Source organism: Juglans microcarpa x Juglans regia, chromosome 7D, assembly GCF_004785595.1.
Source record: "Juglans microcarpa x Juglans regia isolate MS1-56 chromosome 7D, Jm3101_v1.0, whole genome shotgun sequence".
NCBI classification, from domain to species: Eukaryota; Viridiplantae; Streptophyta; class Magnoliopsida; order Fagales; family Juglandaceae; genus Juglans; species Juglans microcarpa x Juglans regia.
Genome location: NC_054606.1, coordinates 906,405 through 925,547, shown reverse-complemented (window position 1 = coordinate 925,547; position 19,143 = coordinate 906,405). Strand labels below are relative to the sequence as shown.

The following is a 19,143-nucleotide window of genomic DNA, read 5'->3' as shown; positions in this document are numbered from 1 at the left end:
TATGATTGTAAATATATCTTCTCTTAGTTTATATTTATTAGAGCATCCGCATCTTTTTTCTAAATTTTAGCTTAAAATCATCTATTTTTACATTTTTTCTTAAATCTTATTCATCTTTACAAAACTTTCTACATTCAACTCTGGCACTCTCTGCTTTTTTTTTTTTTTTTTCTATTCTATTAAAACAATCTTTCTCTTTCTTTATTATTTTTTTCTCACATTTTCCTTCACAATCTTAACTACTCAGTATTTTATTTTATTTTTTTTAATATTTTGAACTATTATTCTCTAGCGAATATTTTAAACAAAGGTTTAAATTATTTTTTTGCGGGTACAATACTATTTTCAAAATGATTATGTTTTTAAGAATAATATAATTTTTTTTAAATTTGTATTTTTCAACGGTAATATTTTGTAACAGTTAAATTTTAAAAATTAGTAAGGAATTGAAATATTTAATTAAATTCGAAATAAAAAATCTAAAAATACCTAATTATTAAGGAATTGAGATCATACATAGCACTGTGAAAAATGGAAATGTATGTTTGTTAATAAAATTAGTTAATTTTTTAGTCAAAATGATTTTATCTAATATTATTAAAGGATATAAAAATATTATCTACCTCACATTTACAAAAACAATAAGAAACGTTGATTTTTATGATATAGTTTATAGTTTGGAAAAAAGAGTAAGGATAACAAATATATCTAAATAAATATAAATGTGGAATAAAAAAAATGAAAATATAATCTATCCTTAATCAAATTAAAAAAAAAAAAAAAGCCTAGATCATTCTTAAGGTTAGATTATAGGGTGGCGGATGGGGACGCTCTTACATGTACTATCGACTTATAAATATAATAAAATAAATCAAATTATATAGATGATATTTATACAATAGTTTGAGAATAGAATAGCTTAATTCGCATGAGAGTATTGAAATCCACCCGCCGGGTTAACACCCAGCCCAGGCCCCACACCAATCGAGACTCAACCGGCCGAAGTATCGTTGACCCGGGCAACCAGTCGGCATCTAGCTTGCTTGAATACGGGAAAATAAAACAGGAAGGGCAAGCAAGTGGACAAGATAAAAGAAAACACGAGGAGGGCCAAAAGAAAACAGTGAAGAGAGAGAAGAAGGAAGATCTTGACTTCGTCTTCCCTGGTTGAAATGGCCGAAGAAGAGGACGATATTGATAAACTGTACATTGTATATTTTAATCATGTCAATGAAATGGTCAAAGCCGACTGACACTGACTCGCCGTATAACCTTCTCCATATGTTACCAAACTGCAAAACTCCAACGACCCCTCTCAACACCTCACACACTCTCTCTCTCTCTCTCTCTCCCTCTCTCTGTTTTTTATATTTCTGATTCGACAAGAACGGGGACAAACAAGAACGAGTGCAAGTCTTGGTCTTTCCTTTGGCTTTGGTTTGATTCCTTTTTTCCTGTTCTCGGGTCTAAGACGTAGAGGTGGATGCACAATCTTTGGAGTCTCAGTCGGTCAGAGAACCAGTCTTTCTTGCATTTGCACTGCAGATTCATTTCCTTCCAATTATCTCTCTCTCTCTCGGTCGGTCGGTCGGTCTCTGGTTCTCTCTCTCTGCTGTTGAATACTGTTTGCTCTTTGATATTTCTATCTATATATACTCTCTTTATATTCCGATTCTCTTCTGTATAATTCTTGATATTATTGGATCTCTCTCTGTACCTGTATATCTCTCTCCGTCTCTCACTTCACTTTCCTTTGCATACTTAACTAATTCGGTAAATTTTTTCCTCTCCTTATTGTTTAATTTCTGAGGTATTTTATCCGAGTGATTAAGTTCTTCGTCTTCATCTTCTTTTTCAATCTATATGTTACATAAAGAAATGAACAATATCGATAGTAGAAGCTTTTCAGAGCTCATGTCGGAACTGGTGGCGTATGCCGACGAGGTTGTCTCTCTGTCAAAAGAGCCTGGCACCGAAAGAGAGACTTCCACTCAGTTTGCACTGCTTGTTGGGAAATTTTCTCCATTTCTGGATGAACTAGGGGGCAATAATAAGTTCATGGAGAGGTCAACGATTCGAAAAGCAGTGGAATCCCTTGAGAGAGAGCTTAAACTCTCTCAGGCCTTGATCCAAAGTCCCAATCCGACATCTGTTAAGCGTGTGGAGGAAATAATTGATAATCTTGGGCGGTCGCTAGGCCTTTTGCTCTTCGCTAGTCTTGAACTGTCTACAGATTTTAAAGACAAGATTGGGGAGCTACAAAAGGATTTGATTAATGCAAGGTTTACTCCAAATTCGAGTCCAAGTTCCAGTCGGGGATCAGAGTTTGTTAGTGAGTTAAAAGTGGAGAGTGAAATTATTGAGGAGAGAATTACTCTTGATATTGGTGATGTTGCGTTACAGCTTAAGTGTGGCAATGATGAAGAATTTAAATTTGCGGTTTGGGGATTGAATGAGTTGATTGGAAGTGGAAACGTTAGTCATGAAATGATCAGTGAAGAAGGGATCATTCCAATTTTGTTTAATCGTTTAGGTTCAAGCAAGCAGGACAATAGATCGACTATAATTCAATTAATACGAAGACTGGCTTTAGAGAGTGATGACAACAAGGTATATATCATATGTGAAACTACTGGTTTTCTGTTTCCTTGAATACAAAAACTGCAAATTTGGTATGTTTCTAATCAATTAAAGTGTACAGGAGAAGGTGGCGGATGCTGGGTATTTATCAATGCTGGTGAAGTCTTTGACACGGGATGTGGAAGAAAGGAGGGAAGCTGTGGGGCTGTTGCTAGATCTCTCAGATCTCACAGCAGTTAAGCGGCGCCTTGGCAGAATTCAAGGGTGCATCGTTTTGCTGGTTGCGATGCTAAATGGGGATGATCCCATTGCTGCCTGCAATGCAGGGAAGCTGTTAAATGCCCTTTCAAGTAATACTCAGAATGCGCTTCATATGGCCGAGGCCGGTTACTTCAAGCCACTAGTGCAGTACCTGAAGGAAGGTGATTACGACCTGTGCTTGAATGCGTTATTTTAGTGATATAGTTTGATGTTCTGCATTTTAGCTTGGTTTAGTGTGAATTGATGTTTGCAATGAGCTAGCTGCAATAAATTCGAAGATTGCTTGACGTGACATATGCTTCAAACTTTGGGTCTCATCTACAAAACATGAGTCTGTAATTTGAATGGAGGGTCTTATGACTCTCCTATTCTCAAAAAGATTTCAATTTTAAGGAGTACACAAAAGTTAAGATAAACCAGTGAAGCATTCTGTCGTAAAGGCACAAGGTCAATGGATTTGGACACTTTTGATATGGCTGTAAAAGCATAATCAGAGGGGATCAACCAGGAGGATATACCTACTGAATTGTACATTTTCTGAATACACTACCGTACAACTACATGCTTATACCATATACAACAGTCAACACATTTGTCAGGTTATAAAAGTTGGGTTTATCTGATTAAATCTTCTGGTGATATATCCGCAGGTTCTGACATGAGTAAGATTCTCATGGCAACAGCACTCTCAAGAATGGAGATCACAGATCAGTGTAGAGCTTCCCTTGGAGAAGATGGGGCGATTGAACCCCTTGTTAAGATGTTCAATTCAGGGAAACTAGAATCTAAATTGTCAGCTTTAAGTGCATTGCAAAATTTATCTGTCTTGACAGAAAACATCCAACGCCTGGTCCGTTCAGGCATAGTGGTGCCTCTTCTTCAGCTTCTCTTTTCTGTGACTTCTGTGCTCATGACTCTTCGGGAGCCAGCATCGGCAATTCTTGCAAGGATAGCTCAGTCAGAATCTATTCTTTTTAACCAAGATGTGGCTCAGCAGATGCTCTCACTTTTAAATCTTTCGAGTCCAGTAATTCAGTGTCATCTCTTACAAGCACTCAACAGCATTTCTGCCCATTCAAGTGCGGCCAAAGTTAGAAGAAAGATGAAGGAAAATGGTGCAATTCAACTTCTACTACCCTTTCTGATGGAAAGTAACACAAAAATCAGGAGTGGGGCCTTAAATTTGATTTACACACTCTCTAAAGGTTTACCAGAAGACTTAACCGAACAGCTTGGAGAAGCCCATATTCACATCATTGTCAATATCATCTCATCATCAACATCCGAGAATGAACAAGCTGCTGCCGTTGGCATACTTAGCAATCTTCCCATTAGTGATAAAAAAGCAACAGATATACTTAAGAAGGAAAAACTGCTGCCTATTTTGGTCTCCATTATGAGTTCCAATGCAACTTCAACACCCACAACATGCTGGTTAGTGGAGAGTGTTGCAGGTGTATTAATCAGGTTCACAAACCCTTCTGATAAGAAATTACAGCACCTCACCGTGGAACACGGGGTCATTCCTCTGCTTGTGAAATTGCTCTCAAGTGAGTCACCAGTTGCAAAATGCAGAGCTGCAACCTCACTTGCTCAGTTATCACAAAATACACTCTCCCTTAGAAAGTCAAGAAAGTCTAGGTGGTTGTGTGTTCCACCTTCTGCAGACGCATTTTGTGAAGTTCATGATGGCTACTGCTTTGTTAACAGCACATTTTGTTTGGTCAAGGCAGGTGCTATATCCCCACTTGTCCAAATATTGGAAGGTAACGATAGGCAAGCAGATGAAGCTGTGCTCAGTGCCCTTGCAACCCTCTTGCAAGATGAGATTTGGGAGAATGGAAGTAAACGCATAGCAAAAATGTCAGGCATTCAAGCCATCATAAAAGTTTTAGAATCAGGGAACGTAAAGGCTCAGGAGAAAGCACTATGGATATTGGAGAGGATTTTAGGGGTGGACGAATGCAGAGAACAGCATGGGGAATCTGCTCAGGTGGAGCTTATCGATTTAGCACAGACTGGGGATCCTAGGTTAAAACCAACAATTGCAAAATTATTGGCGCAGCTTGAGCTGTTGCAGACTCAGTCTAGTTACTTTTGAGACAATCCATTACATGTAAGCTAGACGATGCCTCGGATTTTGTTTCATAGAAACTTCTTGTAAGCAAGCCTTCATACATTACATTTTGTTCCTCACAATACATATGATGAAAAGAGGAGTGTGGTGCCGTTATTTGGCTAGATTATGGAGTTTGCCATTAGCAATGCTGTTTAGGAAAGGTGAATATTCCTACTACTTGTTCTTTGTGATATTTCTTGTCTATATCCATATTACTAAAAAAAGAAAGTGTGCATTTTTTTATGTTTCAATCCTTATAAAGTATTTGACACAAGTAAATCCATAAAAGGTCTTAGCAACGATTGTGTAGTAGAGAGAGATTATATTAAAGCTCAACCATTAATTCAAAAGTCCTAAAAATGATTGATACTAATTTGGTTAGATTTTTAACCCTAAGAATCATAACATTCTACCACGCTTCATAACCCAACGTCCATGACGGCCCACTCTATCAACACTAAATTGATAGTAGTCATTTCTCTTTTGGCGACTTCACTTATCTATCAGTATTCAATGACTTAGCACTATATCCATACATAGTACAAAAACATTTTAATCCAACATATAAGTCGCCTCCTCAGTGACTCGCCCTCTTAGTGACTTGAACTCGTGATATGGTCCATGGTCCCTTCTCTGATAACAATTGTTAAAGATTCAACCATTAATCGAAAAGCCTTAAGACTATTAGATACTAATTTGGTTAAACTTTTAATCCTCAGGATCATAACAAATTATTACAATAACATCTTCAACCATTAACAAAAACATGCTAAAGTTACCAACAAAAAGGGCTGAAACCCAATACAGGATGATTTTACTTGCAACGAATGCATTGTTTAGACAGCATAGGAGACGAAATTTTTTCAACAAATGCAGCGCTGTACAACTAATACATACTCTGGTAAGCAGAATACAATTTTTTTTCTCTTCCAGATGACGGAGCCACGGAGCACTCTCTCAAGGAGTTTTGTTTCGAAGCGTCAGGAGTAAATTTTAATTCCCACGACAATTCTCTCAAACACCAATAAACGATGTCATGGAGCCAGGTAGACTAGCCTGAGACCAAAGTTAGGGCAAAGCATTCCCCGGTTGGCATCGATTGGCGCAAAGCTGAATCAAGAGATCTTTTAAGGGTACAAAAATCCCAGATCAGAGAACCCTTGAGAGAAGGGCTATTAAATACACTACTCTTCCATTGTGGTTTCCTCATTTGAGTTGCTTTCAGGTAGTGGGTCACTCTCATCGTCTCTACTAACCTCCTTATCTACCTTCCCGTTTGAATTCACAAGCTGAACATCCCCATTTTGGCCATTAATAAGGCCATTCGTCTTTGTATCCTCTTCCATGCTACTTTCCTCTGGCATATCCCCGGCTGCGCCATTGGTAGCTTTCGGTATGTCAGTGTCTACAGAATGATACATGGGCGTTGAATTCTGTTGGCCATTTTGCACCTCATGTGCACCCGGGTAGGCCATATAATGATCAAATTGGTGTCTCGTGTACTGTTCCTGACATCAAAAAAGTTTTATTTTGTCAACTTCAGAATTCAGCTACACAAATACAATTGAAGTTCTTCCGATAAAACTAAAGTAAAAAGTTCTTCCTAATTGATCAAATCGGTGCCTTGTGCCCTGACGACAGAAGTTTATCATGAGAGAAATGGTAGCATACCTGATACCTCCAGTTAAAAATGCTAATCATCTCATCAACACTGCTGACAAGATGGATAGGTCCAGTATCTTCAACATGGCGTTCTGTATATGATGTGATCTCATTCAAATTAAGGGCAAGGTGGTCAGGTCTCTGAAGCAGAAGTTGAAATGTAGGCTGCAATTCATAGCATTGTTCAAACAGAGAACGGCGGCAAAACACATACAGACCAAGTCGGGCACGAGACATGGCAACAACCAATCTTCTAACATCACGAAGGTGACCAACAAAGCGAGTACGCACAAGAGACAGCAATATAAAATCATTCTGCTGACCTTGAAACTTATCAACAGTTGTAACCTGAAAAGAAAAAAAAATAAGGACAACTGTAATATAATGTTGCGAAGATAGGGTCAAGCCTCAGACTCTGGAGGTTCTAATATAAAGAGATTTCGTGGAATAAATGGGTAATTATGGCTTTAAAGGGTCTTCCTGGTTTTACACAGGTCTTCCCTAGTTTTAAATGGCGTTTGGAAGCCCTATAATTGATACTGCTGGATCTAATTTCTGGCCTCCTCCAAAAGGGTTGTTAAGAATTTCAGATCTAACCTAGGCAATCATCAGCAATTGAAACTTCACCCCAGGATGGTTAGGGTTGGTTGTTTATTCCCAGGAATTTTAATGGGTGAAACCATCAAGTGGAAGAACCCAACTATGCCTTGTTATTGGACATGCAAGCTTGTCACAAACCGAACATGGTAATGTTAACATCATGACCCACTATTTAACTGCTAGTATATCAGCAAATTCTAATGTAATAATGTACCTTGCTGGGTGGACCGATGAAATCATACGGAACACATCTTCTATTGATAACATCACGGATCAAAAGTTTCTGGCCATTGTATGTCGTCAAGATGGATATCTTATTAGCAGGGTAACCTAGCAATCGCATGTACATATAGACACTGACAACATATTCAGCTTCTCCCTCGTTTTGATAGAACCAAGGAGAAGGGGCAGTCTCCCCTCTCCCGAGGTAATCAGGCACATCAATCAACTGATAATCATAGGAGAAGCCAGCATTTGCCCTATGAAAGATTGCTTCCTCCTTTACATAAGGAAGGTCTCCCAAACCCCTGTACCTCCAGTTATAAAGTTTGGCAATACTTGGCCTAGCTCTACCCTGGGCATTGAGCTCAATATATGGAATGCCCAGACGAACAAACCTTGTAAATAGGCTCTGATCCATGTGACTGTACTTTTGGAAAGCCATATTCTTCACAACCGGAGGCAACTGGTGATGATCACCAATCAGAATGCAGCGTTTAAGTCGCGCATAACCATCTTCTTGCCTCTGAAGCAACATCGGGATAAAGGTCTCAATCTCCAATATTTGGGCACTTTCCTCCATCAACAAATTGTCATACTTAAAACCTAACTGAAGAAAATCTTTCCTCTTTAGAGCTGCATGAGTGCAAGTCATTGCAACAATCTTTGCTTGCTTGGTCATTAGATAATTTGCACGGTCAGCCGTTGACTTGAGCAATTCAAATGCCCTACACTCTTCAAGCTCTTGAAACATAGTCTTAAGATGGCTAAAGCACCCCTTCGCTGCTCTCATGTCTTTCTCAAATGAATCACCGGTAAGAACCTGACGTGGTGCGTTGGAGAAATACTCCTTAAAGGGGAAGCGGTCTTTAATAAATGTCGGTTTATCTTCATTTTCTGCACAAGCAGCCAGGAATTGTTCCCAGCGCGAGTATACATGAAGCAACCAAAAGTATCCAGCCGTTTCACAAGTATAACCTACATCCTCAGGCAGTTGGAGAGATCTCGCCAGCCTCTCCACTTCACTAAGCAATTCTAACCGTCGAACAAGCATTGCATTTACACGGCCTTGCCTGCTGAAGTCGAGATCGGTCGCTAGCTCTTGCTCACCTTGACCAAGTCGAAGAAGATATCGTGCAGGTACATCCCTCTGAAACAGTAAACAGAATTTTGCATTAAAATCTATTTAACAAGAGCTAAAAAAGGGTAAAATTACAAGCTTAACTACTAGACAAGCGAAATCATTAAAAGAGTGAAAGGGGGCAGAGGTAGTTATCATCCCAAAGGGACAACCCATCCACACCTGCATTATCTTCTCAAAAAGATCATTCAGAGCCTGATTTGAGTGAGTAATAATTAATGTTCGCTGAGAAGGACAATTGTGATAAAGAACATTCAGGACTTGTACAGCTGTATCAGTCTTTCCTGTACCAGGTGGACCCACGACCATTGTCAGTCCAGGCTGAATACCAGAGATGATTGCTCCAATCTGTGTAACAGAGAAGATTGTTAAGAACTGAGTGAGAGTAATACATCAGAGAACACCAATAAATAAATAAATATAAGATAAAGGACCTGAATGAGAAAGTTAAAAGATAAAAAATAAAGAAGAAATACGAGTTATAAAGGCAAGGCCCACTGGTTAATTTAGTCAACAAGCAAGTTTCCCATTCAAACTTGATTTCATGCAGTTGATTCTAAGCAATTGTGACATGACACAAAAGTAGAACTTGAAGGACTGCAGCCAATAGTAGAAGATTTGGGAGCATCAGAAGAGTTTTTCTTTTTTGAAGTAATCAAAGGTTTATTTTTTGATCAGTAATTGAAGGTTTTATTAAAAAATGCAGCATAAATAACCCACGTACACGGGTAGTATTCGAGAAAGTCAGATAAGATTTAAACACAAATAACACTTTGGCAATTAAAGAGAAGAGAAGCATATCGCCAGAAAAGATTAAAGATGATAACACTTTGAAATAAAAATACTAGTCGCACAGCACCTGTGTACTTATCAAAAATAAAAAGCATAGCACCTGTGTAGGTGTAAATCTAACTGAGTTCTGTTTTGGCTGATCCTGGGGATAAGGACCTGGATCAGGCGCAGTGTATGCCTCAACAGTGAGTTTTTCTTTCTCAAAATCAGCATCCGCCTTATTGGCATCATTTGCTGAATCAACGGCAGACATCTTATTCACTGGGAGGGCATGAATGCCACCTTTCAGCATCCTGGGAAGACTAATTCGGAAAGGAGGCCTCGGATGCAAATTTTCACTCCCATCTGGATTTATAAAACAGACCTATATAGACAGAAGAACCAGGTAGTGTTTAAGTCACATTTATTGTTCACAATGCATAACATCTAGAATTGGTAATTAATGATCTCACATCATCAAAAATAAATACAAATAAGAACCTGATAATCTGGAAAACTCTCTTTCAAATGGTCAGCATCAAGAAAAGTATCTTTGAAATCTACTGTTTCCAAAATATCAGGCATATTAGTCCATTGTGCTGCAGAAGGATTCCCATAGCCCAAAAAAATGTTGTGTAGCCAGTCAGGAACAATACAATATTCGTTCATAAGATCTCTTATGGATTCTAAAATAGCTTTGAAGTTGTTTTCTTTAGGCTTCCTTCTCATCAATATATGAAATGTCCCATAAACATCATCTGCGCCTTTCTCTGCAATATTGCTGACATCCATGTGGTATTGTGCTGTATCTAAAGCAACAGTTACAGTTCTCAGTTCCCCTTTTGGTGGCTTCCACTCATCTCGTTTAATTCTTCCTGTGAAATCATTCATGAGAGTTCCCTCCTCGTCACGAACCTCAATAATCTCACATCCCCTCACATATTGAAGGCCAAGCCTTTGTGGCACACTTGCCTTGGCGGCTTCTTCTGCAGTTAGAGGCTCAAATGAAGGGCGAATAGAAAGTAAAAATAGAACATCATGTTCTTTAAGGGCATTCCATTCTGATCTTATTTGGGCTCTATAACTGGAAACACTAAAAGTGACTTCTGCAGTAACAGACGATGGCTTGACTTCTCCAATGTTTGGCTGCTTTACCTCAGTGATCCTAAATTCTTTAATTGGCACAGCCATTCTTGACCAACCACGAAAAGAAGTGTCTCCTTCATTATTAATGTACGCAAGGAGATGGGGTACAGCTTCCTGAATATCCTCACGGATCTCATACGTTGATTCGAGACGGAAGAGATTGAAATTTCTCAGAAGATAATCATGAAGTGTTAGGAATTGTAAATTAAGCTTAGGAAGAGCCAGGCAACCTTCGCCTGAGTAATTTATGCTTGGTACAAGGCTTTCATCCCACATAATCTGCTCGTTTGGGTAAAGTGGGAGAGAATTTATAGCTTCTTTTTGAGATTGTTGTTTCTCGAAAAAGGAGACCATGACTTCAATCAGAAAATCAACCCTTTCTGACCAGGGGTCTTCATCTGAGATCAGCTTGAGCTGCATAAGGGAAACAATGTCAGCAATAGTATTCTGAAGTAAAACAGCATATACAACAATATTTTTATACATATAAATTTTACGGCCAAATGATCTTAAGACTGAATATTTTAAGCTAGCACAAATTTTAACCAAATAACACAAGAAAAATGTCAAGTAACAGTCCACTAGGTTTGCCCCAGAAAGAGTTACAGAAGAATAAATTTCGTACTTCAGATGCCAATATGAGGATTTCATGATTAAGAAACAAAACTACTAAATTTAATTAATTTATAACTGCAATGCCAGTAAGCCAGAAACTGAACCCAGCTGCACTATATATCCAGAAACATTAAAGATTATACTCAACGAATACTTTTTTTTATATAAGTAAACTCAAAAAATACTTGTAACCCACTTAAGACTCAGCACATACGTTAGAGATTATAGTATTAATTTGCAACCTTTGTGCACCAAAAAATCAATGTACAGGAAATAACTAGTTATAAAGAACAACACTCTGACACCCCCAACCTAATATATATAAAAAACAAACCTAATGAGAAAAGGCAAAGCTGTACATCTTTCTTCCAAAAGATGGGAAGGCATCTCCCAAAAACTCCGGCACCAAAAAGTATCATCAATTCCCCACTGTTGTGCTATAGAATCATGTTAATGCAAACCACAAACCACTAATGTTGTGGAGTCTTTACACAATGAAAATGCATAGGAAATAACAAACGAAGGTCAACCATATTTAAGGTGACACTATGGAAGACTGTAAGCAGCACCAAAGTCAGATGCCATAATTTTGTGACTCATGATTAATCAGAGTTGAAAGAGTGATGATTCATGAGAATAATCAGTAACAAAATAACCTCTGCATCAATAGATGACAGAAACAGAGGCCTTAAGACAAAACCATCAAGAAACAACAATTGTAAACTCCATGCAAAAAATCAACAAGAATATCTGTAAATGGCAATATGGAATAAATCATCCATTTACAGACCTTGCAGCAAATCAAATCCTTCAGCTCTCCAGGAGAAAGCACGGACAACTTCTTAGAAAGATCAGCACGCTTGTGAATGGCACCAACGTTAGCCAATGCAAGCTCTCGCAACTAAAAGCACCAAAGAAAATTGTGACATCTACAAAATTCATTCGAGCCAGATAATTTTTCCCTGCATTTATTAACAAAAAGGAGGAATTTGACAAATTTCAGACACTTATGATTGTCTTATTAGAAACACACCTTGGGAATCTTCTTAAATGCAAGAAGCTGAAAAGATTGAAAGCGGTCATAATGAGACTGGAGGACCTCATCATCTGTCAGTTGTGTCCCAACATGATCATTAATCTCAAATTTCTCATAGAACTGCAGCAAATCGACCAATTGTGCAAAGAGTTTCCCCTTCTGATGTCGATAGAGAGCACTTAAATGGCACTTGGCAACAACAGCAACATCAGCAACAAGAGGCCTCAAGTACCTTAGTCCCCATAAAAGAAATAGAGAAAAAAAAATTATTTAACATGTTTTTTTATATAAAAAAACATAAACATGGAATGAGAAAATCAGTTGACAGAAGCATTTCCACCTTTCATAGTTAGAAGCATATTTCCCTAAGCAAAAAAAAAAAAAAAAAAAAAACTATTCTGACAAAAAGCTTCTTTGTTTTTTTTTTTTTATAAGTAATAATATGGCTGGCTGAAACTAAAGAAACCAGTGTCACAATGAGAAGATAGAGAGGAGATTAGCTAGCTGGAAAAAGATTTATTTATCAAAAGGGGTAGAATTACTTTGATTAAAAGTACTTTGTCTAACCTTCCCACTTATTTTCTCTCTCCTTTTCTCTTACCTGCAGGAGTAGCTAAAAGAATCGAGAAAATCTTCAGGAATTTCTTATGGGACAGTATTGAGGAGGAAATAAAATTGCACTTGGTAGGCTGGAATAAAGTTTGTGCCCCGGTGTCATGTGGAGGTTTGGGAATTAGGAATTTAAAGCTTTTCAATAAGGCTCTTCTTGGGAAGTGGCTTTGGAGGTACAACAAAGAAAGTAATGCATTATGGAGGCAGATTGTGGATGTCAAATATGGAAGGATGTGGGGGAATTGGTGTACTAACGAAGTTAAAGGAGCGTGTATCAATAATATTAATTTCAAAGTGGGGAAAGGGGCTAATATTTTTTTCTGGCAGGATGTTTGGTGTGGGGATTCAGCTCTCAAATCTATTTATCCTGATCTCTTTAGGATAGCTAGAAACAAAGGGGCTGCAGTGGATGTTGAACTGAGTTGAGTTGAGTTGAGTTAAGATGATAAAATATTGTTAGAATATTATTTTTTAATATTATTATTATTTTGGGATTTGAAAAAGTTGAATTGTTTATTGTATTTTGTGTTGGAATTTGAAAAAGTTGTAATGATGAGTTGAGAGGAGTTTAGCATTCAAACGAAGCCTAATCTTCTGCACTGGAATGTGGATTTTAATAGAGAATTACAGGATTGGGAAGTGTGTGAAGCTGCTGATTTATTTGCAAAGTTATATGATATGAAGATCGATCAGAATAGGGAGGATAGGCTGCTGTGTATACATGACTATAATTCCAGATTTTCAGTGCGATCTTACTACAAGGTGTTAAATAGTCATGGTGATTCAGCATACCCCTGGAAATGTATCTGGAAAACAAAGGTACCTAGTAAAGTTGCATTCTTCTGTTGGTTGGTGTCACTTGAGAAAATTTTAACCGAAGATAATTTGAGGAAAAGAGGATTATTTGTAATTGATTGGTGTTTTATGTGTAAAAAAGATGGTGAATCTGTTAATCATCTTTTTCTCCATTGTTAGTTTGTGACAGCTTTGTGGAATGAGATACTTGCAAGGGTTGGCATTGTTTGGGTTATGCCATTGCGAGTGGTGGATTTGTTGACTAGTTGGCATGGTTCAGCGGGTTGCAGAGGCAGTGCAGAATTTCGGAGATGACCCCTTGTGTTTGTTTTGGTGTTTATGGTTAGAGAGAAACGGGAGGTGTTTCGATGATTGCGAACGTACTATGGGGGAATTTAGGGATTTTTTCTTTATCTCTTTAAGTTTTTGGGTGAAGAACCTTGCAAGGGATGGGAATACTTGTAATGTTGTGTTTTAGTTTTGTTTTACTTTAGCTTGTATTTAGGTATAATCACTTGTATACTTCCTGTGTACTTGGTTATGCCTATTTACTTGGAATAAAATTTCTTATTACCTAAAAAAAAAAAAGGAAAAAATCAAAACCACGGTAATGTGTGTTGGAGATCAAAACAGGCAAAGGTACCTTTATCGCCTTTCTTAGGGTCTGATCGGTCTGGTCCGATCGGTCTGGTCTAGCCCAGGGTAAAAAAACCCCACCTCAAGACTAGACCGAAAACCGAATTTCCCTACTTTCTTGGACCAAGACTAACTGATTCCTTAATCGGTCTGGTCCGGACTGACTGAAAATGGTCGGTCCGGTCGGTTTTTTCGGTCAGGACCAAAATTCTTATACCCCTAGCCTTTCTACTAACTTTTTTTATAAGTTAAAAAATATTTTTAAGGTGCAGCCTTACCTTCTTGTTGGCAGTTGGCTCAAAAGATCAATAAGAAATTCCATAAACCTCTCGCAGTACAAAACACAGGCATCATCAACATGCTCCAATCCAGTAGCATCAATTACGCCATCATCTTTAATGCACTGTTGCTGGGGGAAAACCCCTGAATCAAGTACCTGGTACAAATTAAAAAACTTAAACCATAAATACCTTGAGCAACAACAATTATAGATCAAACAACTACTTCTAAAATTTATTGCACAATAAAACCTCCAGAAATTCTTCAATAAATTTTCTCAAGAATTTCACTTCAAGCTTGGTTGTGGGGTTATAAAGCTCCCCTTGCTTTGTCGCCTCCTTAGCCTCTCTCTTTATCATTCTTTTCCATTTCTTAATCAGATCCGTACTAAGACAAAGTTCCATCTACAGAGAAGAGAAGCAGATTTACCAAGTCAAGTCAAGCGTATATGACATAAACTCCAGCCCAGAAAAAGATTTAAGCTAAAGCATACATCATACCTGAAAACGGCCATATGACAGGCCATGCCAGGATTGCAAACTTGCTAATCTCAAAACAGTCTCGCTAACAACCTCATCTTCCAAACTCTGTTACAAAATTTGTTCAATAATCAAGAGAGAAGCAAGAACCACTCATATGTGCATGCATGTACATGTATGCTAGTGTATTATACATATAGGCAGGCATGTGTCCACTAGTACACGTGTATGAACAAGTCAAGCATGTAGCAATCATGAGGGTTTCTTGAGTGTCTGCTTGAAGTTAGGTGGCTTTATATTACTTATAATCATTAGATAAGTATGTTTTATACAGCTCTACCAAGAAGAATCAATCGCATGTATGCTTTGTAAGAGTGACTAAAGTTTAAAAATATGGTAATTTTTTATATTGGGGGGGGGGGGGGGGGGGGCTGGTGGCCTTGTTTTGAAAAACACATTCGGTTGGTAGTTGGAGAGGGTAATCAAATCAGTTTTTGGCGGGATGTGTGGTGTGGAGAACATGCATTGGAAAGGACTTTTCCGGCTCTCTATTGTATTGCAGCTAATAGGGAGGCTTCAGTGGCAGATATGCGGCTTTTTTCCCATGGCGCTCACCAGTGGAATGTACTTTTTAACAGAGACTTTCATGATTGGGAATTATCTAGTGTATCAAATTTTTTCAGTCTACTATATTCCATGGGAACTCCTATGGCACAACACGACAAATTGAAGTGGAGGTACAAGGATCACAAGAAATGCACGGTTAAGGCATACTATAAAATCTTGTCAACACAGGATCTTACTCCATTTCCTTGGAAGGATATTTGGAGGTCTCGATATACTTTCTAAAGTAGCCTTTTTTGTATGGAATGCTGCTCTTGGGAAGATCTTGACCACGGAAAATTTGAGGAAGAGGGGATGAATTGTGATGGATTTGTGTTCTATGTGTAAAAAGCATGGAGAATTTGTGGATCATCTCTTATTGCACTGTGAGGTAACAAGGATGTTGTGGGATGAGATCTTTCCAAGGGTTGATATTGCTTGGGTTATGCCTTTGAGGGTGGTGGATTTGTTGGGGTGTTGGAGGAAGATGCAAGGTTGTCACCAAGTGGCAGCCGTGTGGAAGATGATCTTGTTGTGCATCATGTAGTGTATTTGGTCAGAACGGAATGTGCGATACTTTGAAGACAAGGAACTCACTATGGCGGAGCTGAAGAATTTTTTCTTTCACACTAATGCTTTGGTTTTCTGCTGTTTTACTAAATGGGAACAATGTTTATGATTTTTTGTCTTTAATTTATTGCTCTTAGAATGTACTTAGGGGTCTTTCTGTATACTTCCTGTGTACAAGGGCTACGCCTACTTCATTCATATCAATAATATTTATCTCTTACTTATCAAAAAGAAAAAAAGAAAATATGGTAATTTCAGTCTCCAAAGATTGAACTTCAATAATTTACTCGAAGACCGGATAATATTTGGTACTTCAAGTAAATAAAGGCAGCTTGTTAAAAAAAGGACATTGTGATCTAATGGGATATTTGAAAATAGTTTATGTTAATGGCATGGAACCTCACCAAGGCAAGGCCCTTTGGACCCACACCTTTGGAGTAAACCCAGGATACTTGGTCCCATCCACCAGAACTATGTCTCAGGTAACCCAAGGAACTGCTAGTTAGGGATCAAATCCGAGGTGTATGAGTCTACAGCTCATACCAAGCCCATCTATTAACCACTAGTTTGCACCCTAACAGGTGTATATCGTTCTATATCACATGCATTCTAATATGGTGCATTCAATCAGATCATAAAATAGGAAGCTAGAATACCTGAAATGCATTGATCATGAAGACCAAGTAATTTGTCTTCTCTGCTATGCTTAATTCTCTTCCCTACAATTACATTTGAAATGTAAGAGATTCAGTCAGAAATTAAAAAAATGCCACAAGTTTATCACATAATCAAATGATTATGGACAAAAGTAAACACACACAACCTCATTACAGTGAATTAAGATATTTATCAGTTGAAAATTCCCAGTAACAGCAGACCATAAGATAGTTTGTGACCATTACTTATTTGAGCAATGTGGATAGATATACTAGATTATGGGAGTGTAGACACTACACAATCATTTTAAGCCACAGACAAGTGCTGCAAAAACCAAGGTCATCATGATAGAAATAAAAATCCTAAATCCATGCTGCAGTATCACTTAACTAAACAGATTAACTAATAATGACATAAAGAACAACGTGAAATAATACTAAAGCAGGCAGCATTGCTTAGAACCAGTACTAAGGTGCAATATAAGTCTTAAAAGCGGAAAAAATACCAAGTGGTCAAGACTATAGCAGTAAATGATTTTTTTTTTTTTAAAACTATCTGAAAATCCAACCAGATAGTGCGGGCTGCTGGAAAAGCAAAAGAAACTGTTGAGTTCTTACAAATTATAGACAAGATTAAAGAATGCGGCACTAAAGACACCCAGCTTTCGATAAGAGTTTACATGGTACCTACCTATCCAAAAGATTTTACATGGTACCCCAAGATGAAAATGTAGTGAAGAAAAGAAACGGTAGGCTTTAACAATAATGATGAGCAGTTCAATCAAGCATCTGATAACTTGAATACAAGAAATATTCAGATGCTAAACGCCATCTAAGTTCATAACACTGACATCAACAGAACATCAATAATGTGAGGCTTGGACACATTTGGAGGTCCCCACAATTGCATAAAACTGTAAACCGATCGCTTGATTCCAAACCTAGCTTTCCACAGAATGTTGAAGTCCTTTAACAAGAACGACTTAGTAAGTTAGTATGGCCATTTAAAAAAAAAAGGGACAAACCTCCTTCAGCCGAAGAACTCGCTCGAGGAATCCCTTGAACACATCTTTCCGATCATAAAAGCATACCCAAGCAGCCACGTTCTCTCGAAACTACAAGTTCAAAAGGTAATCTAGTGAGCTAATCATAGTGTGCAATACATTCCCTCTTTCCTTTCATCGGAAAATAATTCTTCTCTGCGCATTCATTCCCTCACACTTAACCCACTAGCAAAACAAAACAAACTTCAGAATCTTACCTTCTCATTCACCATGATTATCATCGACATCACGTGCTCGAACGTCGCTGTTTCGGGGTCAAAATTCGGCCATAGATAGTTCTCCAGATACTGGCTGACCTCCAGGATCATCACCCTCTGCAACGGAACGGGCTTTCTCCCACTTTTCACCAACAGCTCTGTCTCGTAGATCTCCTTGACCAGCTCGGGGTCGAACTGCTTGTCGGGCTTTGAGCCGCCGCCGGCTTTTGACCAATTAGCCGCCGCGATCTTAGTGAGACGGTCCCGCTGTATCTCCGATAGAGTTATCGTGCTCGGGAGCGCCGCGCCAGGCTTTGCCTCCGCCGGCTTATCAGCCGGTGTTTCCACCGGGTACTCCGCTACACGGTGCCGCTTGAAGTCGTACGCGCCGGTTCCGTACACTTTCGTCATCGTGAACAAGTCAGTCAGAAACTAATACCCCCCCCAAAAAAAGAAAAAAACTGGCTTCAGATATGTAGGGTTTTGTATTGCGAAACGAAATGCGCTAAAATTGAGGGTCTTGAAATTAAAGGCTACGAATCTTAAATCAGGGTTTTGAATTGAGCTCCTAATAAGAGGAAAAGAGTGATAAACCCTAACCCTAGAGAGCAGGGGGTTCACCGTTCTACTTCAGAGTGAATTTTCAGTGGACATTATGGTTTTTTTTTTTGTCAAAAATAATAATTTGATAAAACTGAGAGGCGGTGTGTCAACTGGAAATTGGGAACGGTATCAGAGATTGGGGCTCTTATACCCGAAAGAAAACGATTCGGGTTGATCTATGGGCTGGACCCGACCCCTTCTTTAACAAAATCCCGTCTCGCCGAGGGCCCAAGGGATTTCACATTTAAATTACACATTTAAATAATAATTTAAACTCGTATTTCAAATTATTAAAATTAATATATTACACATTTAAGTTACTAAAAAAAAATTTATTTTACACTTTTGCTCAATTTCGGATTATTATGATAAATAAATAAAAAAAATACATGGCATAGCACAATTTCGACCGTTAGTATGCAAAGTGTAAAATGTAAATTATGATAATTTAAAGATGTAGCATATCAATTTTAATAATTAAGGATAAGATGTATAAAAC

General features: G+C 38.2%; 2 protein-coding genes across 2 annotated transcripts; one reads left to right on the top strand and one right to left on the bottom strand.

The window, feature by feature from the left end:
• Nucleotides 1-1,796: 1,796 nt before the first annotated feature.
• LOC121239766 (U-box domain-containing protein 44-like) lies at nt 1,797-5,211 on the top strand. The gene is made up of 3 exons (XM_041137079.1): nt 1,797-2,610; nt 2,702-3,002; nt 3,492-5,211. The coding sequence occupies exons 1-3, from the start codon at nt 1,864-1,866 to the stop codon at nt 4,940-4,942; spliced, it is 2,499 nt and encodes an 832-aa protein (XP_040993013.1). The 5' UTR covers nt 1,797-1,863; the 3' UTR covers nt 4,943-5,211.
• Nucleotides 5,212-5,679: 468 nt separating this feature from the next.
• On the bottom strand, nt 5,680-18,757 carry LOC121239256 (RNA helicase aquarius). The gene is made up of 14 exons (XM_041136465.1): nt 18,042-18,757; nt 17,806-17,895; nt 16,781-16,843; nt 14,973-15,059; nt 14,724-14,876; nt 14,472-14,629; nt 12,148-12,382; nt 11,905-12,015; nt 9,855-10,913; nt 9,475-9,738; nt 8,745-8,930; nt 7,437-8,591; nt 6,632-6,970; nt 5,680-6,468 (listed from the first exon to the last, which is right to left on the bottom strand). Exons 1-14 carry the CDS (start codon nt 18,450-18,452, stop codon nt 6,145-6,147), a joined length of 4,635 nt encoding a protein of 1,544 aa, XP_040992399.1. The 5' UTR covers nt 18,453-18,757; the 3' UTR covers nt 5,680-6,144.
• Between the last annotated feature and the right edge of the window lie 386 nt (nt 18,758-19,143).